Raw genomic sequence first — 22,439 nt, forward strand, 5'->3', positions numbered from 1 at the left:
CTCCTACAGGAAAGCCGCAAGCTTTTGAATGAAAATATTCGTAGAAAAGGAAATTTGACCAAAACGGTTGATGCAGATATTCATATTTACCTCCCTCCATGCTCATTCACATGCCGATAGATAGCTGATCACGCCAATTTTCTGCTTTGACTTTGGGGCCTAGTCTAAGCTAAGCCCTTCTTCTCCTGCATTGGTTTGAGTCAGCTTCTAATTCGGTGAGGGATGGGGTAGGGTAGCCTATCTATATTTAACTATCTATTAAGAGCTTAGCATACCTCTTAATAGTAATGGATAATGCTCTAAATTATTGATAAAAAAAAAAATGGGGAAAAACAATTTTTTTTTAAAAAGATAACAGTACCTATGCGAAGAGTATAGCCGTTCGGCTATACTATTTTTAAAATTCTTTTAAAGACCCCGGTAAGGCCGGGCGGCTGTACTTATTTTTTTTTAATAAATCAATAGTGTAGGGAAAAAAAAAAGGTGGGACCGCCTAGCGCCCATTGCCCAACTAGCGGTTCGGCGACAAGTATCAAGATAGTATAGCCGGCTAGCTATACTATTTTTCTATAATAAAAAAAGGGGTATAGCCACGCGGCTATACTATTTATTTAAAAAATTATAAAAAAAAGGACGAACTCCAAGGTTTTCTTTTTCAATTTTTTGTTTTTGCATGATTTCAATATTGCTCGCATTAAAATAAAAAAATTGACATATTGGCAGAAAATATGGGGATAAATGGACCTCATAAGGAAAGAAACAAAGATAATAGATTTACCTATTCCATTGCGTGATTGATAATCGAGTGTCCCATAATGGACACTCAATTTAATCCTGTTCTTCTTTTTGGTTTTGGTCAAAATCTTGTTGCATACGGTTGGCCAATGTCAAACTTTGTGGAGTCGTTTGGCACGGCGTACTGTACGTCTGAGATTATTTCATTGCGTCGTTTAAAATCATATCATACGTCGTATTTTATTAATAACAGTCGTTTGTGTTCTTAATCTTTTCCTGAAATATTTTCACTTGCAGTTTTGTCTGTAAAAATGGTTTCTCACCAAGACCAAAGTAAGGATTCTGGCTCCAAGAAAAATGGAGGTAAGGAGCTTGGAATGGTACCTCCTCAAGTGAAGCCTTCGAAGAAGATGAAGTTTGCTTCATCATCTGCTGAGACAGAATCAACCAGCACGACAACAATCTTTGATGATTCAAAGTCTGGTCGAGGTATGAGCACAATGCCTCGTGTTGTGAAGAGAAAACTAATATATATTCTTTTTATTCAATATTATGCGAAAATTATGTGTATAATACATTAATTTTTTGTGTATTATTGAAAATATTGTAAAAAACCAAGTGTATTAAACATGAAAAATCATACATATGTGTATAGTACGAATATTGAACGTGAAATTTCTCAACTATAGTATGTGTATAATATGATTCTAAGTTCTTTATATATGTATTAACTCTAGAAAAGTAAAAACTTATAAGGAAATAATAGAGACTTGGGTAATGATCTAAAAATAATAAATAATGCTCTAAATTATCAATAAACAAAAATTGAAAAAAAGAATTGAAAAAATATCACAATATCTATTTATATTTTTTTTTATAAAAAAAAATATATATATAGATGTGCCACGTTATCGGGCTTACGTGTCGTGCACAAGTTTTTCCGATTAGAGGCTGTGGCCAGTGCAATTTTTCCACTCAGAGCTAGCGACCCTCATCTTTGAAAATGGCGCTGGGAGCTGTGAGCAGGAGAGGCCTAGCAGGTCTAAGCAGAAATAGCGGGGGCTTAGGGTTAGGGTTAGGGCTTGTGACAGTCCGTGGATTGAAGACCTTCACGCTGCCCGACCTGTCTTACGACTATGGGGAACTGGAGCCCTACATTAGCGGAGAGATCATGCAGCTCCACCACCAGAAGCACCACCAGACCTACGTCACCAACTTCAACAAAGCCCTCGAGCACCTTGACCAGGCCATGGCCAAAGGCCACTCCCCCACCATCGTCAAATTACAGAGCGCCATCAAATTCAACGGCGGAGGTTCGCTCTTATTTCACTCAACCTTGTATTTGATATCTCTTTTATTATTTACTTATTAATTAATTAATTGATTAATTATGGGTATTTTGATGTGGAAGGTCATATAAACCACTCTGTTTTCTGGAAAAATCTGACCCCTGTTCGAGTACGTTCATATTCCAAGTCCCAATTTTGTGTTGATTTTATTTGGGTTTAATATTTTGGCTTTCTTTTTCCTATTTTGAAATTGTATAATAAATTGTGATGGGCAGGAAGGAGGTGGTGAGCCTCCAAAGGATTCCTTAGCACGGGCAGTTGAGAATCAGTTTGGTTCCTTAGATTCCCTGATTCAGAAAGTGAATGTAGAAGGGGCTGCTTTGCAAGGTTCTGGTTGGGTGGTAGGTCCTTTTGCTGCTACTTTGCTTTGCTGTTTCTTCCATTCAAAGTTTTTTAATGGATTTTCGCAAAATGAGTAGACCCAACCCAAGTATTAAGATTTTATGTGTATTTCAATTGTTGATAGTGGCTTGCTCTTGACAAAGATCAGAAGAGGCTTTCTATTGAAACCACATTCAATCAGGTATAGTGTAGTTCACATGTGCTTTGCTATTCAATTGAAGTCTTTTCGTACATACACCATTTAGTTTTTTAGATGTGGAGATAAGTTTTATATCTATTGCTTTTTACATACTCATTGGTTCCCGCCAATAATTTAAAGGGTACTTTTAATGCGTTATTGTGCTGAAGCTAATTGATACACAGATGCCACACACTTTTAGTTCCATTGAATTTACTTCTCTTGATGGTAAATTAGTATTCCAATTTCCAGGATGTGCGGCGTACTGTGTTGCCTAACTTAAACTTTATGTAGGATCCGCTTGTTGCCAAAGGATCAAGTTATGTTCCTCTCCTGGGGATAGATGTATGGGAACATGCTTACTACTTGCAGGTAAATTTGCTGTTTTTTGGTACTTTTGTTACCGGAATATGGCTGTTTCATAACTAGTTGACACTGAACAAAAGTGCTTGATTCAATAAGGTCTTTTAGATGCTTTGTTCCGATACTTGAGATACTGAAGGTGTGCTAGTAGTTTGATAAAATGGTAAAATATATGGTGGAATGACACCTGAAATTCATCTATACTTTGCTGTGATGTCTGAAACTGAATTTTTGATATACCCATATGGGATTTTATCAAGTTCATGCTTTAAGCTATTTAGGCCTTGAACTGTCTGTCATGAATCATGATTCTTCATTATGAAATATACCTTAGCAACTTCAACTATTGACATCTGTGCAGTACAAAAACGTGAGGCCAGATTATCTTAAGAACATATGGAAGGTTATTAACTGGAAATATGCAAGCGATGTGTATGAGAAAGAATGTCCTTGAGGCAAAGCCACAGCCCTGGTAAGTTGCAGGTAGGGTCTGTCCAGTCTGTGCAGGAATAATAGGCATCTGTTGATGGGAGTCCAAAACTTGTAATGAGACTTCCCGTCATTTTTGGTGATGCGTGGGGTATCAGCTTTCGCGAACTCGTTTCTTTTTTTCTTCTTTTTTCTGTGAATCTATTTTCCTCGTGTGTAATAAACCCTGTATAACAAATGAATTATTTGTTTACTTAAGTTGACAATGGTGAAGCATGGAGCTCCATATTGTAGATCACGTTTCTTATTTTGATTTGTAATTATCTTTGCCCATGAATCACTTGTGAAACAGTTTGATGGTTTTGGTTTGGGCAATTTCGAGTTGAAAAGAAAGAGGGACATTCGAGCAATCCCAATTTCGAAAGGAGAAATTATTACATGTGCCTTAGCAAAATCATACTTGAAATAAAATTAGAGATGGCGAAACGAAATTTCTTGAAACGATACGAATATGACAGACAAAATATTAGCAACCAAGAATTGAACAAAGTGAAAAATGTCAATAACAGTCTATCAATCATCTTCAGCTTGAACGTTCCCTATTACTTTTCTCCCTCGTATTTTAGTATTAAATCAATTATTTTCCCCTAAGAATTACAGACGAAGACCCAAAATGAAACTTTTGACCAAAAGAAAACAAAATCTTTTTAACCTTGAAAATATGAAGATAGTAATTAAAAAATCATTATAAATATATTTAATAATAATAAAAATTGATCCCCCAAAAAAAGGAAAAAGAAAATGACAACAAACGGACTTTAGCGGACCCGGCCCGACTGGATTGTAAGACCCCGCAAAACCCTAGTGCAAAGGCGCATATATATCGTCCTCTTGTATATATTAAACTCTGAAAGGCCGCCGAAGCATTAGCAGCAGAAAGCTCAGATCGAGACGGCTTAGGGTTCAGTTCTCGGAAATCAGTCACTATGGTAAAGCTTAGCTCCCCCAAATTTCAGTTTAACTCAATGTTAATTTCACATTGCATCATCTTCATCCTCATCTCTCTTTCACTGTATATGTCTCTGTTTGCAGACTTTCAAGAGAAGAAACGGCGGGAGAAACAAGCATGGCCGTGGCCATGTGAAGTTCATCCGTTGCTCTAACTGTGGCAAATGCTGCCCTAAGGTGTTTTCACTCACCCTTTCGTTTGTCATTGGAGTTTAAATATTTAGACAGTATAAGCTTTAATAACCAAGTTCAATATGAATTTTCTAGGTTTATTAGGAATTTCAAGTGGGTTTTGGTTTTCTAATTAATTTTAGGCTAAATTTGGTATTGGGTTTGTGTGAAAAAGGACAAAGCTATCAAGAGGTTTCTGGTGAGGAACATTGTTGAGCAAGCTGCAGTTAGGGATGTCCAGGAGGCTTGTGTTTATGATGGTAATTTTTTTGCTCCTTTTCTGTTTAATGTTTTAATTTTTTTCATCATAATGGGTAATCTGCGTATTTGATTTTGTTTTTTGTTTTAGTTTTTGCATTTTGATATTGATTATTGTGCTGATAATGTTTTACTGGGAATGCTATTTGAAGCTTACACTCTTCCTAAGCTGTATGCAAAGATGCAATACTGTGTTTCTTGCGCCATCCACTCTCACGTTGTGAGGGTTCGATCGCGGGAAAACAGGAGGAACCGTGAACCCCCACAGCGTTTCAGGCGTCGGGTATGTTCTAATTTTCGTCAGCCATTTATTTTATATCTGTTATTTGCTTTTAGGTTCTGCCTCTATGCCTTTTAGTCTATGGTTCAGTGTGAGGTTCACTTTCTTTAAATCCGATTATTTCTGTTTGTTCAATACTTGTATCTTTTCATAATTTGGTGTCTAGAATTGAAACATTGTACATTATATTTCAGTGGATGAGTCTGTATATGTACAAACTTCATAAATGTAGGAGCTAAATACCTGATACCACGATGAATTCCTTAATAAGGTTCAAATGTACCCAATGTCAAAGACTCTGTTCTATATGCCTTTTTTCTTAGGATACAGTCAGGACTTGTATGTTTTTTCTTTCTATGGAAATAGCGAGCAAGGTTGGTTAGTTAATTTTTAGACTCAAATGCATTTGCATTGAGGTTATCAAATCTGCAAGCATTAGAAATTTGTGCTAGTCATCTGGGTGCACGCTTTAAGCACTTAGAGTGAAACTTAGTTTGCCGTTTTCTTCCTGGTTCTAATTTTTTTCATGAAGAAGTTGGGTAAATGTTCAAACTTGGCATAATGCGCGTCGCATTATTTGGTTGTGCGATCATTGTGCTTTCTTTGTTAATGACATCGAGGAGATGGACTGGCAAATGATTTTGGTTTGAATTTGTTGCCTTAGTTCATGATTATATTTACCATCATAGTATTATCTCTATATTCACTGGCAGAGTATTTTCTCCCGAAAAATTTCTAATATATTCTTTTGATTTTTGTATTCAGCTGTTTGCACGTCTAGGTTTTTATTTGCGTATATGATTCATCTCTTCCATGTTCTTTTAGTTTACGTTTCTATTTCTCTTTGTGCATATCAGGAGGATACACCTAGGCCTGCTGCTCCTGGTGCACCTGGTCAGGCTCCACGCCCAGCTGGAGCACCAGCTGCTCGGCCATGAAAAGACACAACACCTGCTGCTCTATTGCTTTGAGGATGTGCATTGAGGCTATTACTTTTGGCTGCTGCCTTTGCCATATTTCCATTTTATTGTTGAAAGCGTGTTTGACTCTGATTATGACTAATGTGTAGTATCTTGTTGAGTTTAATCTTATATGTCATAGTATCATCTTGTGCTAAGGTAATTGGAAAAGGTAGCAGGTGATTCAAAACCTGAGTGTTTTTTTTTTCAATGGCTGTAGTATGAAGTGATATTCTTACAAGTTTCCATCAATTTTATTCGTTTGAGCAATGGCTTTTAGCAAAGAACTTGACCTGGTTGTTGGGATGATCCTTGATCCGCTGCGACCGCCTGGTTTGATTACCTGAAAAGGTTGATGCATGAAATGCTAAAAAAAGATTTGAAAAGAAATGAAACGCATATTATTCACGTACTTCAATTTTCTGTTATGATGGGTGCAAATAATTGGCACTGAATGTAAAGCAGATGATCTCATTTTCCCAGTTCTTACCTATTTTAACTTCATAATTTAGGTGGCTTTGGCATTGTTTACTGCTAGAGCTAATGGTAATGAAGATGTGATGCGTTAACATGCTTTTCAGCAGATTTTCGGTGGGCACTGTTGAATTCAGCTGGTTTTGCTTTGTCCTTCAAATTCCGTTAAGAAGGCAAAGCCAAATACCCCACTTCTAACGCTATGTTTGGCTTGACGCTTCCCTTAATATGCGCAGGATATCAACATTTTATAACTTATTTTTCTAATCTCACAAAATGATACATCCTTTAACTCTGCATTGATTTCTTGCTTGAATTTCTTGAGTTATCCAATTTAATTCTAAGCACCAAACGTGATCAAATGAGACCTTGAATTTTATGAGTTAATCCAATTTAATTCTAATCACGTCAAATGGGATAAGGATGGCTGGCAATTGATAGTTGAAAGAGAGAAGGATGCAATGTGTTTTTTTTAATAGGTGGACCGTGGGAGTAGGAATTGGATGCCAGGTCTACAAAGAGCCAGAGCAAACATGCATGTGTTGTTGTTGCGTCTGTAATCGGATGATGAAACTTTAAAAAAGAGGTCAAAAGTGATGATAACGAAAGCTGCTAAATATTCAAAGAAACCATGTGGTGTGTGTGCACTGCTTCCAAATCCACACATAATGTCATTATTTTCTTTGTGTTAGGATAGGAGAAGTGGTCTATCTAAACTGCTTGCTTGCCTAATGTTTGTGCCTTGCCTTGGTGTCTTGTTTTCTTTTGGTAAATAAGACTTGTTAGCTGTTGCCATGTATCTACATTTTTGCCCATTTGGGAGTCCTTTGTCATATCATTTTAGGTGGTTTTAGTAGACATAAATAGTTCTTTTAAGGATCTTTTCTATTGAGATGATCGATTATATACTAAACTTACACACACTACATAGATATTAGAATTCAAACCCATAACCTTCTTTAAAAGAATAATTACTCCAAACTACTACACTAACACATAAATAGTTATAATAAACACTTACCCGTAAGCATAGTGGTTGTTGTGAAAGGAATATAATCTTGTCAAATCATAGTTAGGAAGAATGGAAATATTACCAAAATCAGCGGTAAAAAAATAAAACCAATAGGAAATGGATAACTCATAAATCCCTAGGGGATAAGGATCACCAAGGTTTGGAAAGCCAGCCAAAAACGACGACGTTTAAGTAGAGGACAGACCAGAAAGAACGTTTCTTTGCGTCAGAGTGTTGCGGTGTCGGTCTGGCGTAGAATTGCCGCGGCAAAATAATGCGTTTTCCCTCGCGGCCTTGCGCTCGCATTGCGTCGCGTCGCTTTGCGGCAGAATTAAAAAAAAATTAAGAAGAAAAAAAGAAAAAAAGAAAAAACGAAACAGAACAAGAGAAGAGAGAGGCTTTTTGCCGCTTTTGCGTTTGGGTTTGGGGGGTTTTCAAAAGGTTTTTCCTCAAGACACAAGCGAAACTGTTCTTCCCTTCCAAACATACCCTCTCTCTCTCTCTCTCTCCACCTCCTCTTTCTCTCTCCCTCCGTTAATCACTCCGTTTACGACGTCGTTTTCCCTCTCCTGCCCTGCGTCGTTCTTTCTCTTCAATTTCGTTTCTTGTTCTCTTTCTTCTCTCTCCCCTGCAATTTTGTCTTCATTGTTCAATTTCATGGCTCATCTTAAAGTCTGTTCGCCGCGGCCAAACGGTGACGTTTTTCGTGAAGATCGACCCTGCCCTTCGCCGCCATTCCCGTCATTGCCGACCTCCAATCCCGATCCCTCCGCCGTCAGCCCCGAGTCTTGGGCCACAGGCGAGGATGCAACCCGCGACATAGTCTCAAAGATTCAGCCCACTCTGGTGACCCACCAGGCGAGGAAGGAGGTTATTCAATATGTACAGAGCCTCATCACATCTAACGTTGGATGTCAGGTAATTACAATTGTATCCAATTACATTTCTTTCATTTCCAGTTTTCAATCTTGGGTAGTGTTGGTTTTTGTATCATTTTTGCTCTAATGGCTGTTTGGGTGTAGCTGGTAATGCCCCATTTCATGTATGGTAACCGAGCTGTTACTTGTGATGTGTTTGGCCTTAGTTTTCTAACATAATGATTTCAAGAAGTGGAAATTGACTTTTTCTAGGAGCTCAAAGTATTAATACTTTGCACAAATAATTGGGTTTCTATTTGGATCATAATTTTTTTAGAGGTCTGCATTGTTGATGGCTAAAATGAACCATATTGTCTTGAGCATTACTGGTGGGTTTTTTTAGATATTAACTTAAAAGTTGTATTTCCCATATTGATTGCCATTTAGTGATGTAATTGGTACTTGTGGAAAACTATGATGCAATATTATTTTCTAGTTCATTTTATTCGAGGAGCCAACATTACCAATGTTGTTTCTGAGCTTCTCCATTTCATTGATTTTCTTATAAGTGAAGTTTGAAATTTTGTATTGTTAATCTCACAGGTTTTTCCGTATGGGTCAGTTCCATTAAAAACATATCTTCCTGATGGAGATATTGATTTGACAGCATTCAGCAGTGCAAACATTGAGGAAAGCTTTGTAACTGATGTTCATGCTATCCTGAAGGGAGAGGAGAATAACGAAGCTGCTCAGCGTCTTGTGAAGGATGTCCATTGCATTGATGCCGAGGTTCTTCCCACCTCGATGCCTTAATTTTGTTTTGGGAAACATGTTCAATTCTATGTAGGACTATAGTTGGAGTCTTGCATGTAGGTATTATGTGGCAAATTTTATTTCATTTTTTTGGTTTGCATCACCATACAATGCTACTATTATTTGTTTCTGTTCTTGTTATTCGTGATTTCTTGTTTCCTAGAATGTCAGATTCCTTTTTCGCGGTAATGTGTATTTGGCAGAATTTTGAGATTGATGTTTTTTGTTCTGACCAATTTTTTGCAGACTTACTGTGACCTTACCTGTAGTGCAGAATAAAATAGATATTGTAAGCCGGTTCGCAAATGTAGTTGTGTTGCTAAATGTTTTCAATTATTTAAAGTTTGGGGTTTTGATTGCAGGTCAAGCTTGTGAAATGCATTGTACAAAATATAGTAGTAGATATATCCTTCAACCAGTTAGGAGGACTTTGTACACTGCGCTTTCTTGAACAGGTATGGTTGGTACTGTATAACTGAGTCAGATGACTCCATTCTTGTTCTAATAATTTATGTATGCTATTTCTGGTATGAAAGTTCACTCAAGTTTGATCATTTGGTCATATTTCTCATGTTTCTTGTTACACAGGTCGATCACTATATTGGCAAAGATCATCTTTTCAAACGCAGCATTATTCTGATAAAAGCCTGGTGCTACTATGAGAGTCGTATTCTTGGTGCTCATCATGGGTTGATTTCAACATATGCTTTGGAAACATTAATCCTATATATTTTCCATATTTTTCATTCTTCTCTAGATGGCCCCTTAACGGTGAGTCCTCACACAAATAAATTTTGAGTTCTATAAGTTCAAGCATTTAATTATGTTTCACTTTTATAGGTCCTTTATAGATTTTTGGATTACTTCAGCAAATTTGATTGGGAGAACTACTGTATAAGTTTAAATGGACCAGTATGCAAATCGTCCCTGCCTGATATAGTGGGTAAGAGAAACACTTGTGTATGTTAAATGGCTCTATTTGTTTTTGTGTTCTCTCTCTCTCTCTCTCTCTCTCTCATACTCACTCACTTACACTGCAGCTGAGGTTCCCGAAAATGGGGGAGATGATCTACTGCTGAGTGAAGAATTTATTAGAAATTGTGTGGAAATGTTCTCTGTTCCATCGAAGTTGTGTGAGACAAACTTGCGATCTTTTCCCCTGAAGCATCTTAATATAATTGATCCACTAAAAGAGAATAACAACCTTGGGCGTAGTGTCAATAGAGGTATGCATTTTCCCTCTCTCTCTCTCTCTCTCTCTCTCTCTCTCTCTCTCTCTCTCTCTCTCTCGCTGTTGTGGAGTTTTAGGGGAATACAATAACAAATAGCTAGATATGCTCTCTACTTTCTAGTGTGTATGTGTTGTCACTGGATAATGATTGATGGGTTTTCTACAGGTAGCTTCTATCGGATATGCAGTGCTTTTAAATATGGAGCTCGCAAGCTAGGTTGGATTCTTTCGTTACCAGGAGAAAGAATAGCAGATGAGCTGAACAAGTTTTTTGCAAACACTTTAGATAGGCATGGAAGCAACTGTCAGACTAATGATAAAAATGATGCCTTATCTGGAGGTCTTGAAGCTCTGAACATTTTGTTGGAGCTTGGTGGAGATTTTGACAATCACTGCTTGAACCTGCAATATGGTCCCTATTTCCCTGGGTCTGCTACATCACCTCCTTTATTACCAAGTCCTCCTTTGTCGCCTCAGCCATGGAAAGAGAATCCATGGGGAGTTACCTCTGAAGCTGTTCAGTTCCACCAGAATATTAATTCTCAAACTAACATAAATGGCGTTGCTTGGGGAGCACATGTGTACCATGCAAATGATTCCACTTTATCTGTTGCTGCTTTCAGAGGAGAGAAGAAGAAACCACGAGGGACAGGGACGTACATCCCCAATGCGGTAGTGGCTTTTCTGGTTCCTATAGAATCAATTTTTGGGGCTGCAATCCTGTAATCTTTATAATCACGGGCTTTATATTTTTGGGGTTTTTTATTTATATTGTGTCATTCACAGCAGAGGACTACAGTCCCAGTTATTATGGTTTTCATAATCTCATGGTTATCTGCTTACAGTCTTTTCAGAGTTATCGTCCCTATAAGGATAGGTTCTTGCCTGGAAGGGGAAGGAAACAGGCACCAGGAACGTGTTTTCCATTGCAGAGACATGCTTTTAGTTATGGCTTTGCTGCAGCCCCTCAAGAGTCAATCTCACCGAGAGAATACAACCGCCAGCTCTCAGAAGCAGAGTACCCAGTTCTAGGTCGTGGAAACTCTGCAAAATCAGATTACCATCCACCTCACCTTTCAATCTGGGAGTCTTTCCATGACGTTGGTTTGTCCAACTTGCCAGAGAAACCTGAGTGTAGATCCTTGTCCCCTCCATCATGGGAATCACACATTCCAGAAGTGGACAGACAATCAGAGTTATTCAGAGCCAATGAGGAGAGGTACTTGGATTTAGTAATTTAAAATTTTTCCTGCACAATGGCAACTGAAAATGGGCATGGTTAAGGAATAGCTCTTATTGTAAAGCTAAATCTCGCTTGCTTTTTTTTTCTCTTTAGGATTGAAGAGCAGTCATACCATCTGAAAAATGATGACGATTTTCCCCCCCTCACCCCTCAAGTGCCTTTGAAGGAAGGATTATGCGTTGGAGAATGAAGACACTTATAATTGTAGATGCTAACACACTAGACTGAGCTTCTGATGAGACATCTTCCCCTGACTTCAACTCTTCTTGGGTTCCTGCGTTGTTTGTTGGTTCGATGTAGAATACATATGTTGTACATTCCAGTTCGCTTTTCATTTTCCGAATCGACACGCACATTTGTGTGCTTTGATTGGGTTGGGTGGATGATGTATATACAGGGTGAAGTTTGCCCCCCATTTCGCATTCCCTCCCAAAGTTTGGAGAGTTATAAACACAGTACTGAGAAGCCTCTGTTAGGCATATTTTCGGTTAGATACTGGTTAGTATACACATGATGAAATCTATACATGTAACAATGAAAATTTTGTTTATGTTAGAATCTTTTTTTCTTTTTTCTTTTTTGGGTCGAAGGTTATGTTGGATATCATAAAATTTTCGTTTGGTATAGAGTACTGTCTATTGAACTTGAGCAGCGGCACAGGCTGTGAGCCATATAGGAAACTCTGCTTGGGAAATAACCTACCTAGGCTATCACAAACCGGTATAGATCCCGTGACAGGCGAGTTTCTATCCCGTATTGACACCCGATGAACAAGATTGATGTAAATCCGCAAGTCAGGTGAGTGAGGAGAGAGAGAGAGAGACAAAAAAGTCTCCTGTGTTTAGACACCTGATTGAAGAACGTGAATACGCTTTGTGTCCCTGGCAGTTGGTTTGTTGGAGAGATAAGATGGAACTTGACAAGGCAGATCATCAACAAGCACCAGTGGTCTAGTGGTAGAATAGTACCCTGCCACGGTACAGACCCGGGTTCGATTCCCGGCTGGTGCATTTGATTTTCTTTTTTTAATTACATCTGATTTTTATTTTTTTAATAAATTAAATGAGTAAGTACGTTTTATAATAGTTTATCACTCCATACTCCAACCACACGTCTGCCACCAACCAGACCACGTGGAGATTGAAGTTTAATATAAGACAAAATAGAAATAAATGCATCATCATATAAATGTCCGTACTGATTGTGACTAAGAGCATTTTCGGGAGAGTTTTCAAATTTTAGATAAATTTTAGCTAAAATAGCTAGAAAACGATTATAACAAATCACTTAAAAAGATGTTTCCCCCAGTTCTCTATTTAATTAATCTAAAATATATTATTATTATTTTTTCTTTTTTTTCTTCCTCTTTCTCTTGCAAATCAAATATATTAAAAAGAAAAGTAGAAACTCAATCCCACAAACCTCCCAAATGTCTCTATCTCTCTTCTCTTTTTTCTCTCTCTTTCTCTCTCTTCAATTTGGCAAGCCTCCATTTCTCTCTCCTCTATGCTAGATGTAGAGAGCCAAAAGTTGGTTTTCCAAAATAGAGAGCCAAGTAGGGAGTCTGCTGGAAAGAAGATTTTCCTTCTTTTGAGTCAAAGTAGTTAAGGATGAGAGGGTAGGGAGTCTGCTAGAGATGCTCAACCACTCAGATTATGACAAAATTGTGAAAATTGGAAAGAAACAAAATTAGTCTTAATTGGGGAGGCACTAAGGACATTTCTAGCGCTGAAGACTGGCCCGAGCAGAGGGGGCATGAGGCCCTAAGCACAGTTTTAGTAGGCTTCTACATCAAGGGCAAATGGTGGGGACCACCAACCTGAGCAAGCCCAAAGAAAAAACTAGCCCGAGCTCCTGCCCGAGGACGATGACGTCAGTGCATGGGATTCAAATTTTTTTAATCGTTGGCGCATGTTTGAAACTCTCGTGCCCTGATGCCAGCCCCTGGGGTTAGCCCTGCTTTTCGCCAAAGGCTACAAGCCACGTGTCACGTCCTAGTATCTCCAAACAAAAATTTTCCTTTAATTTAACAGCTGCCATTTTTGTGTAAAATAATTTTAAAAAAATGAAAAAAAACTTTTCCAAAAATACCTGCCAAAATTTTAAAACTTGAATTTTTTTTGTAAAAAAAAAAAATTAAAGTGAAAAGTTTATCATGACAATGAGTGAAAACACAACAAGCCTTTTGCAAGGACTGCCACTATTCAAAGCAACATTTTTGCTTGCAATTAAACTTCAAATTCAATAAAATGTCTAAATTCATTTTATCTGTCTATTTCATTTCAATTTTCTTCCGCCTTTACATTACTCAAAAGTTTATAAATCACTTTAAATAAAACTATCAAAAATTTATCTGTGTCAATCTATCGTCATTGATTACGTATGATAAATCACAAAAGTATTTGTCAAGTAATCAAAACAAGATCTTCGGTATTTTTGTTATCCTAATTTTACTTTGTGTTGTTTGCACACGTAAGAAATTGAATATCTGTCAAATTAATCGGCAAAGTTCCCTAATTAACCTTCTAAGCTATAAGTTAACTATGTGTGTGCACTAGTTGCATATTTGAAACAATGACTGAGTTGACTATTTTGTTATTCGTAGTGCATGTATGTACATTGCAACTTGTTGAGTTGGATGACTATGAACATTAACTTATTTTATGGTAATTATTTTACTCTATGATTAGATTCGGCACAAACAAAAGCAAATAGCTCCAAAATGATATTCACATGTTTTTTTATATTTAAATTTCATTTCAAAATTTACCCATTAGATGTGCTGACCTTGCATTATAAACCACCTAATTATGAATTATTTGTTTTAATGCTGACCTTAATGCATACTTACTAGCTAGGGTTTTCAGATTTTATCTTGTTAATTATATAGTTCTATCAATACAAGTCTTTTCTGTTGTAATCCAGAGCAAATCAAACAGAGGGAGGCTGGCACGTATGCACATATGCACATATGCATGCCTGGTTTGGTCAACCAAATAAACTTTTATTTTCTTTATGGTATAAAAATATTTGGTGATAAATCTTCACAGGCTTTGAAACAGCTCAATGAATTCATCTGGGACAGACAGAGGCAATGATTTTTTTAGAGGTCATTCATTCTTGGATGTGCTGAATAAAAGCCTTTTATATAAAGGTGGCCAAATATTAATATAAAGAAGAAGAAGAAATCAATAACAAAGAGAGGATAAGAATAAAATAAGTGGAGTGGAGGGACCCCAATGAAGAAGTGCATGAAAAGATCATTTGAAAGGATGATTGATTTGTCAACCCACTACTACTAAATACTTGGGAGAGATCCACAAATCCATCTAATGTCAAGCCCATTATTCAGTAAGCATCAACAAAATTTTATGTATCAAAATTGACCAATTTTTTTTTCTATAAATCTTTATTGTTGTTTAGGATATGTCACTAAAACACTTGATTATTAGCTAATCAAAGTATGTTCATAGTTAATTAAAATGAAATACATGAAAGTATTTTTGAGTATGTGTAAAAAGTATTTACCTTCCGAGTATATAGAAGAACTTTAAACATCAGAAGAGGTTTCAAATTCAAATTTCTCTTCCTCTGCTGTCGGATAAGCCTAGTCAATTGTTTAATGATGATACAGTATTCATGTAAGCCAAATTGGAAACCTATATTAAGCCCCAAAAGAGCAAAAAGCCAAAGTATTTGACGCAATAGCAAAACCCACCCAGACACGGCCTAAGCTATGTCGAGTAGGGACCACTGTTACATCTGTTGCTGTTCAGTCTAGTACTAACTGGTGTAGTTGTGTTGCTTCTCTCTCTCTCTCTCTCTCTCTCTCTCTCTCTCTCTCTCTCTCTATTTATTGTGGAGTTTAGTTCTTCTCACCATCATCTTTCTTCCACTTGAAAGCTCAATTTTGTTTGCCCACAACCACAAGAGCCACAAGAGCAGCAAGCAAACTTCCCTTTGGGATTTGGATTTCCTCCTCCTTTCCCGCAACAAATGGTACCAACAAAGTGTAGCCACAGATTCTTCAAGTTTCGTACCCCATCAAATTACTCTCAACTTTGAATTTCCCAAACTGTCCCTGCCTCCACCCCATCAATTATTATTCCTTCCAAAATATTTTCTCTTTCAATTCTTTGCCTCTGAAATTTCAACATATATTTTAAAAGAAGCCAAACCAAATGGTTGCTAACAAGTACGAGGGGGTGTCACGCGCTGTGGTTGTGGGACTGGGTTGGATTATGCTGAGGATTGACTACTCAAGGCTCTTCTGGCTCTTGTTTGGTGTCTTCTCCTATGAAAACCACGAGGGAAAGCCTCGGATTTGATTTTCAAGTTTCCAACTTTCACTTAATTTTCCCACCTTTGATTATATTTCTAGCTACCCTTTAGTTTTCTTCCCAACAATCTTCTTCTTTGCTCATCATAGTTCTTAAGCAACAGCAAGCAAAAAAAAAAAAAAAAAAAGGTTTGATCTTGAAGTCTTTTGGGCCTTCATTAGTTGAAGCTTGAAAGCCTCACTTAAACATGTCCAAGACTGACAGGGCTGGTTATGTTGAAACCGATCCTACTGCTCGCTATGGCCGGGTATGTGCATGCATGTTACTTCCATTCATCCATTCATTCAGTCTTTACCATTAATTTGTTTTCTCTGTGCCGTTGTTTCTTAATGTGTACAAGTTGCTTATGCTTTTTTCATAAATTAATGATGATGCTATAGTTCTTTATTGACCAAAGTTGATGATTTTGTTTGTTTCTTTAAGTTGAGTTGTTTAAATAAATGGGTTTTGAATACTAGCTGAAACCATGGATATGATCTTACACTTTGGAAGCAGGGATTAGACTCTGTCCTGGGTAGGATTTGAATATCAGATGTTGGAGTTTAATCCAATGGATTTCTTGCTCACACCATGAGTAGCTGATCAAAATTCTGTTCATGTATGTATGTGTGTGTATTTATGTATGTATGTATGTATGTTTCTATGTACTTATATATTAGTATAATTAACAATTAAGTACGTGGTTAATTTATAGACAGTTCTAAAGGATGTAATAGTTTATTTGGTCAATCTTGTGTATTGGGTAAGTCACTGTCTAATCCACCATTAAGTATTTTATTTATGCATCAGTAGGTGTCATCTGGGAGATCCCTGTGGCCTTTATATTTAACCATTGGCCATTAGTTTTGGTGACAAATGGTGTGTTAAAAAAGATTGTTAATTTGATAAAATATGCCATTTCTTCTCTATATAATATTTGTTCCATTTGCTTTGAGCCCTCCTTTGGACTTCGATTGATGGTGCCTGTTGGGAGTTGAGAAAATTGGGGAATAGAGTTGATTGTTTAATGTGGAGCCTCTTTAGGTTAGTAGTAAAAGAGCACATAGCTATAAACTATTTCTAATTTGTGCTGTATGATTGTAAAGTTAATTTTCACTACCGCAATTTTATTCTGTTGTTTTCTATGATCGTAAAGTTATGGTTGAGGCTAGCTATATAATTTCTGAAGGGACACCCTAATAATACTATTACAGAGAACTTTAATGCTGAATGATCAAGAATCTTGTTACCACCTTAGTTGATTGTTGAGAGTCAATTAATTTGTTCAGCTTTATGTAATCAAACAAATAAAAAGAAATAAAAGATTTGGTTACTTATTGAAGTGCATTTTCCATGTCTTGAACAGTTTGAAGAAGTTCTTGGCAAAGGAGCAATGAAAACAGTGTACAAGGCAATTGATGAGCTTCTTGGGATGGAAGTGGCATGGAATCAGGTGAAACTCAATGAAGTCCTTCGCTCACCAGAGGATTTGCAACGGCTCTACTCAGAGGTTCACCTCCTCAGCACCCTCAATCACGATTCCATAATTCGGTTCTATACCTCCTGGATCGATGTTGATCACAAAACTTTTAACTTCATTACTGAAATGTTCACTTCGGGGACGCTAAGAGAGTAATTTCCTTTCCAACTCCTCTAGCCCCTTAACTTGCATATCTTTTGAACTAGGTAAAGCATAGACAAATGGAGAAAGTGTAGCAATAGACCGTAATTGTAGCCTCTGCCCCTCAAAAGTAATCTTAATTACAATTTTGGTTAATGAGGACAATGTGATCAGCAGAACCTTGTACATGCATTAAGTGGGAACTGTTATCATGGATAACAATTCTTAAGCATGATACATTCAATTCACTTTGGGTAAATGTATTGATAAACTACAATATCTTTCATATTGCAGGTATAGGAAGAAATATAAGCATGTAGACATCCGAGCCATTAAGAACTGGGCCCGTCAGATCCTTCGCGGTCTTGTATATCTGCATGGCAATCATCCTCCAGTAATTCATAGAGATCTTAAGTGTGACAACATCTTTGTCAATGGGCATCTTGGGCAAGTCAAAATTGGTGATTTAGGGCTTGCAACAATCCTCCGTGGTTCCCAATCTGCTCACAGTGTTATAGGTACTTGTTTATCCATTATTAACACATAAATGCTGGCACTTATTTCCTCCACTAAAAATATTTTTGTCCTTATACTTTTAGGCACCCCAGAGTTCATGGCACCAGAACTATATGACGAAAATTACAATGAACTGGTTGATGTCTACTCATTCGGCATGTGTGTCTTGGAGATGCTTACATCTGAATACCCATATAGTGAGTGCGTCAACCCTGCACAAATATACAAGAAAGTTACCTCGGTAAGGTGACATTTCGATGTCAAGATTAATAGATATCAGTGAACAAGAACCTTACCCCCTGCCATTATAATTCTTCAGGGGAAGCTTCCAGGAGCATTCTACCGGATTCAAGACTTGGAAGCACAACGATTCATTGGAAAATGCTTAGTAAATGCTTCAAAGAGATTACCGGCAAAAGAACTTTTGCTTGATCCATTTCTTGAGTGTGGTAAAGATGAACCATTGCCTTTGGGAAAGCTTGGACGTCCAAAGCCATTTTTAAATGACAAGGAAATGGAGAAACTGCAATTGAGTGATGATCAAACCAGGACTGACATGACAATCACGGGGAAGTTAAATCCTGAAGATGACACCATCTTTCTCAAAGTTCAGATTGCTGATAAAGATGGTACTATTTAACTTTCTCTGGCTGTTGTTGTAGTTAAAGTGAACTCAATAGATTCCAACGGTGAAAGTTTCTTCTACTGTTTTCTCATGCAGGTTCTTTTAGGAACATATATTTTCCTTTTGACATATTAAATGATACACCATTTGATGTTGCTACGGAAATGGTGAAGGAATTGGAGATCACTGATTGGGAGCCATTTGAAATTGCGAATATGATTGAATGGGAGATATCTGCCTTGGTACCAAATTGGAAAACTGAAGCCTACCACACAATTAATTATCAAGATGATGACGATGGACCTCAACGTCCTTCTCACTCTCACTCCTCCTGCTCATCATCCCACACATCATTATCAGGCTTGATCAGCTCTCATGGGATTAACGGAGTGACAAATGGCTGTGATTGGCTCCAAGGTATGGCTCATATAATTCACTAAGTTAATTTGCAATGTCTGTAACCATCCCCTATTATTTTTTGAAATCCATTAGAGATCAATTGGGCTAGTTGTAAGTTGTAACCCTGTTCCATTGCTTATTACTCATCCTTGGTTAAGAAAGAGTTTAAACCCAAGTCTCTAGAAATATGTCAAGAAACTTTAATCTAACTAGAACCTTGAATCACATGAGAATTGTTAACTATGAGCTCATACACAATGCCCTGACCCACCTTTGCTAATTTTTTATTTTTTTTATTTTTATAAATTTTAAAATAGTATCAAGACAGTTCGTTTGTAATAACATATAGCAAGCATGCATGTATGCCTTTCCAGCTGAGGCTGGTTTTGGGTACATATGTCCAAACCCTGAGTAAAGTCAACTTTAGGCCTCGAAAGTGGCCCGTGGACCAAGTTACTTGAACATTGGGATGGGTGTGTAGCATGCGGCCCAGTTGACCACTCTTCCTGATGATCTGCATGCATATATGATGCATTTCTAACATTGTTCTGCATGCATAAATTTCAATTGCAAATGATTGCTGGTGCAGATGATTTTCTTGATGAGACCAGCTCTCAAAGCTCTTCACACTCAGGAACATATTCCAACTTAAATTTCATTTGTGGGAATGAGCATGGGACTAATACGATTCCCACAGGAGGAGACAAACATCCCATATCAAAATGTCACAAGTCCACAAGGTTTTGTCCTGAAGAAAACCGTAATACTGGGCAGTCTATGGCTAAAAAATACTACGAGAGATGCAAAGCTTTTCTAGCATCTGGTTCAAAAGATAAAAGGATCATGGATAGCCGTAGATTGATGAGGAATAAGTCGCTAGTAGACGTAAGAAGTCACCTACTACACCGGTCTTTGGTAGAAGAGGTGAATAGGAGGCGCTTGTTTAAGACCGTGGGAGCCGTGGAAAATATCGGGTTTCAAGCACCTTGTGAGGTTTCAAAAAAATTGTAAAAAGCCGTTAGGTACTTTCTGTTGTACAAAAATGAAAAGAAGTGAGAGACCTCAGAAAATTTACATTTCTCAACAATTGTAAAGTCGGTGAGAGGAATGGGAGTTTCAGTCCCAATCTGGAGATGCAAGAAATGACGACTTACTGGCTTGATTGCCTCCTGAAATGGCAGGGGAGTTTTGAAGCTCAAAAGCAAGGACTGCTTGTACTAATGGAGCCGAATGAGGGGGATCCATGTCGACCACTACAAGAATCTGGTGACTTCTATATTGTAAAAATTTCTGTGCAAATGGTTGTAATTATGTCTAAATAATATTTCTGTGTCAGAATAAATGGCTAGTTTATCAATGTGTTGATGTCCTCTTTCAGTGCTTGCCATAAAACAAAAGGACTCACTGCTACCCTTTACAGCTAGCAGGCTCTGCAGTGTCAATATATCTGCCGTTTGCATTATGAGATGATCAAAAAGTGAGAATCCAATGACATATGAATGAGCTTTGTAATTGTATATGAGCATTTTGAGACAAGATAGATGCATTTGTCTTCACTTGTAGGCATGAGCAGTCCCTGACTGCAATGTTTCATAGGAAACACAAACACTGATGTGTTCAAGTATGGGGTTGTGTTTTGATGGAAACTTACACAAAAGACTTGTTTCTATAATGTTGAATTATTGAGGATGGGTTTAGAAAGGTTGCTGCTTGAGGCAAAATTCATTGATGTATGTGTTTTGCCAATTTTGGATATGGGAAAGCTATTGTCTTGTTAATGTATGCAAGATCCAAATAGTCCCTCAGCCGGGAATCCTGGGATGCACACTTTCTTGTGGGTTTGGTGAGTGAGAGTTGACCATGTTAGTTCAACTCCATGACTTCATCAAATCCTCACCACTTCTCATGTATTTTGATGATGATCACATGGAAAATAAGGCCTTGCATTTTTAAAGCAGTGGTAAATTAAATTAGCCTTCATCTACATGTTTAAGTGTTGATGACACTGTAATTATGGACACAAATTTGGAGTTGGTAATGAGTCGTTATGATGAAAGGATTGGAAGCAAAATCACTGATGTTGCATAATATGAAGCAGCATGCTGTAATTGTAAGATTCTTTAATCAAGTATGTAAACTCACCGGTGAGAGTTTTCTTAAAACATACCATGTTCTTTTTAATCATTAGAGGAAGGGGAAACTTGTGGTATTTTTCATCGGTGAAAAGAGAAGTGTCACTAAACAATGAGCTAGTTGGTAAAAACAAAGCATGTTTTAAACCACCGAATGAAAAACCGATGGGTAATAGGAGATAGGCTTAGAGAGAGAGTAATGTTAGTGATTATATATTAAAGCACTACCCGATAATGATTCGGGGTTCGATTCCGTAAAACCACTCCTCTCTTATGATATTTTCACTATTTGTAAGCCGGGCTGTTTTCTTTCTAACAATTAGTTACTACTAAATGTTTGAGGATTGAAAGTAACAAGTGCTGAAGGGTAATCATGGGATACATTCCCAGAGAAGATTATGACTGTCCTCTAATTAGATTTCTTTCCTCAATTTTCGATGTCGTCCTGATTGGATTTCTTTCATCAATTTTCAAATGTGGTCCTCCTTTAATCTCTCTCTCTCTCTCTCTCTCTCTCTCTCATGGTAAGTTAGAGGTTTTGCAAGCAGTAAAAGTAAACTTGAAAGGTAACCAGGGACCATCCTAGAAGTTCACCTTAATCTTTTGCCATTTGGTTTGCAAGCTACTACGATATTATTGCTGACCAGGAAGCTATTTATTTCAAGGGTGAAACATTGGTGGTCCTGTAATTACCAAAAGTTGGTCGTACACCTCAAATCAAAAGCCGTATTATCTCTACCATGAAGGAATGAGATTTGTAAGATTTTAGGGCAAATTCTATGGTCCTCTGCCTGCCATCAAGAAAACAGTACAGTAGAGCCCAAAACTAGTCAAGTTAGGTAGGTAGGATTTTTATCAACTTAGTGTGCACACAATTTGGGTACAAGACTCTAAACCTTAGCCAGTAGTCTAGTTGGCTTAAAAATGAATCCTTTTGCCATTTTTATCAAAGCCTCCATAGACCGTAGAGAGCTGGCAACACAATTGCAACTTAATGAGCCGTAACTACTGGTATCTCCATATCGATGGATGGAGCCTTGTGATAAAAGCTCTTTAAAGCATCACATAATAAGTACATTATTATGCATGCCATACCGTTAATCTAAACTATTAATCGAAACCGTT

General features: G+C 37.4%; 4 protein-coding genes and 1 non-coding gene across 7 annotated transcripts; all 5 read left to right on the forward strand.

The window, feature by feature from the left end:
* On the forward strand, nucleotides 1,675-3,729 carry LOC18774382 (superoxide dismutase [Mn], mitochondrial). The gene is made up of 6 exons (XM_020566355.1): nucleotides 1,675-2,048; nucleotides 2,147-2,193; nucleotides 2,300-2,425; nucleotides 2,551-2,607; nucleotides 2,899-2,976; nucleotides 3,329-3,729. Exons 1-6 carry the CDS (start codon nucleotides 1,739-1,741, stop codon nucleotides 3,419-3,421), a joined length of 711 nt encoding a protein of 236 aa, XP_020421944.1. The 5' UTR covers nucleotides 1,675-1,738; the 3' UTR covers nucleotides 3,422-3,729.
* On the forward strand, nucleotides 4,256-6,352 carry LOC18773513 (40S ribosomal protein S26-3). The gene is made up of 5 exons (XM_007207431.2): nucleotides 4,256-4,385; nucleotides 4,489-4,581; nucleotides 4,751-4,835; nucleotides 4,986-5,116; nucleotides 5,971-6,352. The coding sequence occupies exons 1-5, from the start codon at nucleotides 4,383-4,385 to the stop codon at nucleotides 6,049-6,051; spliced, it is 393 nt and encodes a 130-aa protein (XP_007207493.1). The 5' UTR covers nucleotides 4,256-4,382; the 3' UTR covers nucleotides 6,052-6,352.
* Nucleotides 7,744-12,345, forward strand: LOC18774318. Of its 2 annotated transcripts, none has more exons than XM_020565358.1 (9): nucleotides 7,744-8,476; nucleotides 9,019-9,204; nucleotides 9,591-9,683; nucleotides 9,817-9,999; nucleotides 10,069-10,171; nucleotides 10,269-10,454; nucleotides 10,626-11,131; nucleotides 11,305-11,678; nucleotides 11,796-12,345. In XM_020565358.1, the coding sequence occupies exons 1-9, from the start codon at nucleotides 8,216-8,218 to the stop codon at nucleotides 11,890-11,892; spliced, it is 1,989 nt and encodes a 662-aa protein (XP_020420947.1). In that variant the 5' UTR covers nucleotides 7,744-8,215; the 3' UTR covers nucleotides 11,893-12,345. The 2 variants fall into 2 exon arrangements, with proteins under 2 accessions (XP_020420947.1, XP_020420948.1); XM_020565359.1 differs by lacking the exon at nucleotides 7,744-8,476 and adding an exon at nucleotides 9,475-9,517 and having other exon boundaries at nucleotides 9,080-9,204.
* On the forward strand, nucleotides 12,642-12,712 carry TRNAG-GCC. The gene has a single exon. It is a non-coding gene; the product is annotated as a tRNA-Gly (tRNA).
* Nucleotides 15,551-20,641, forward strand: LOC18775034 (probable serine/threonine-protein kinase WNK4). 2 transcript variants are annotated; one of them, XM_007207362.2, is made up of 7 exons: nucleotides 15,551-16,289; nucleotides 17,388-17,653; nucleotides 17,937-18,160; nucleotides 18,242-18,399; nucleotides 18,478-18,787; nucleotides 18,880-19,200; nucleotides 19,772-20,641. In XM_007207362.2, the coding sequence occupies exons 1-7, from the start codon at nucleotides 16,230-16,232 to the stop codon at nucleotides 20,191-20,193; spliced, it is 1,761 nt and encodes a 586-aa protein (XP_007207424.2). In that variant the 5' UTR covers nucleotides 15,551-16,229; the 3' UTR covers nucleotides 20,194-20,641. The 2 variants fall into 2 exon arrangements, with proteins under 2 accessions (XP_007207424.2, XP_020420949.1); XM_020565360.1 differs by having other exon boundaries at nucleotides 17,388-17,531.

The sequence above is a fragment of the Prunus persica genome, chromosome G6 (genome assembly GCF_000346465.2).
Source record: "Prunus persica cultivar Lovell chromosome G6, Prunus_persica_NCBIv2, whole genome shotgun sequence".
Classification (NCBI taxonomy): Eukaryota; Viridiplantae; Streptophyta; class Magnoliopsida; order Rosales; family Rosaceae; genus Prunus; species Prunus persica.

Bases quoted from the DNA above. Each gene is read 5' to 3' on its own strand.
- LOC18774382 (XM_020566355.1), top strand. From the start codon at position 1,739: ATGGCGCTGGGAGCTGTGAGCAGGAGAGGCCTAGCAGGTCTAAGCAGA. The intron at 2,049-2,146 runs GTTCGCTCTTAT...TTGATGTGGAAG, and splicing joins CATCAAATTCAACGGCGGAG to GTCATATAAACCACTCTGTT. The intron at 2,194-2,299 runs GTACGTTCATAT...TGTGATGGGCAG, and splicing joins AAAATCTGACCCCTGTTCGA to GAAGGAGGTGGTGAGCCTCC.
- LOC18773513 (XM_007207431.2), top strand. The intron at 4,836-4,985 runs GTAATTTTTTTG...TGCTATTTGAAG, and splicing joins GGAGGCTTGTGTTTATGATG to CTTACACTCTTCCTAAGCTG. The intron at 5,117-5,970 runs GTATGTTCTAAT...TGTGCATATCAG, and splicing joins CACAGCGTTTCAGGCGTCGG to GAGGATACACCTAGGCCTGC.
- LOC18775034 (XM_007207362.2), top strand. From the start codon at position 16,230: ATGTCCAAGACTGACAGGGCTGGTTATGTTGAAACCGATCCTACTGCT. The intron at 17,654-17,936 runs GTAATTTCCTTT...TTCATATTGCAG, and splicing joins ACTTCGGGGACGCTAAGAGA to GTATAGGAAGAAATATAAGC. The intron at 18,400-18,477 runs GTAAGGTGACAT...ATAATTCTTCAG, and splicing joins TATACAAGAAAGTTACCTCG to GGGAAGCTTCCAGGAGCATT.
- LOC18774318 (XM_020565358.1), top strand. From the start codon at position 8,216: ATGGCTCATCTTAAAGTCTGTTCGCCGCGGCCAAACGGTGACGTTTTT. The intron at 10,000-10,068 runs GTGAGTCCTCAC...TCACTTTTATAG, and splicing joins CTCTAGATGGCCCCTTAACG to GTCCTTTATAGATTTTTGGA. The intron at 10,172-10,268 runs GTAAGAGAAACA...CTTACACTGCAG, and splicing joins GTCCCTGCCTGATATAGTGG to CTGAGGTTCCCGAAAATGGG.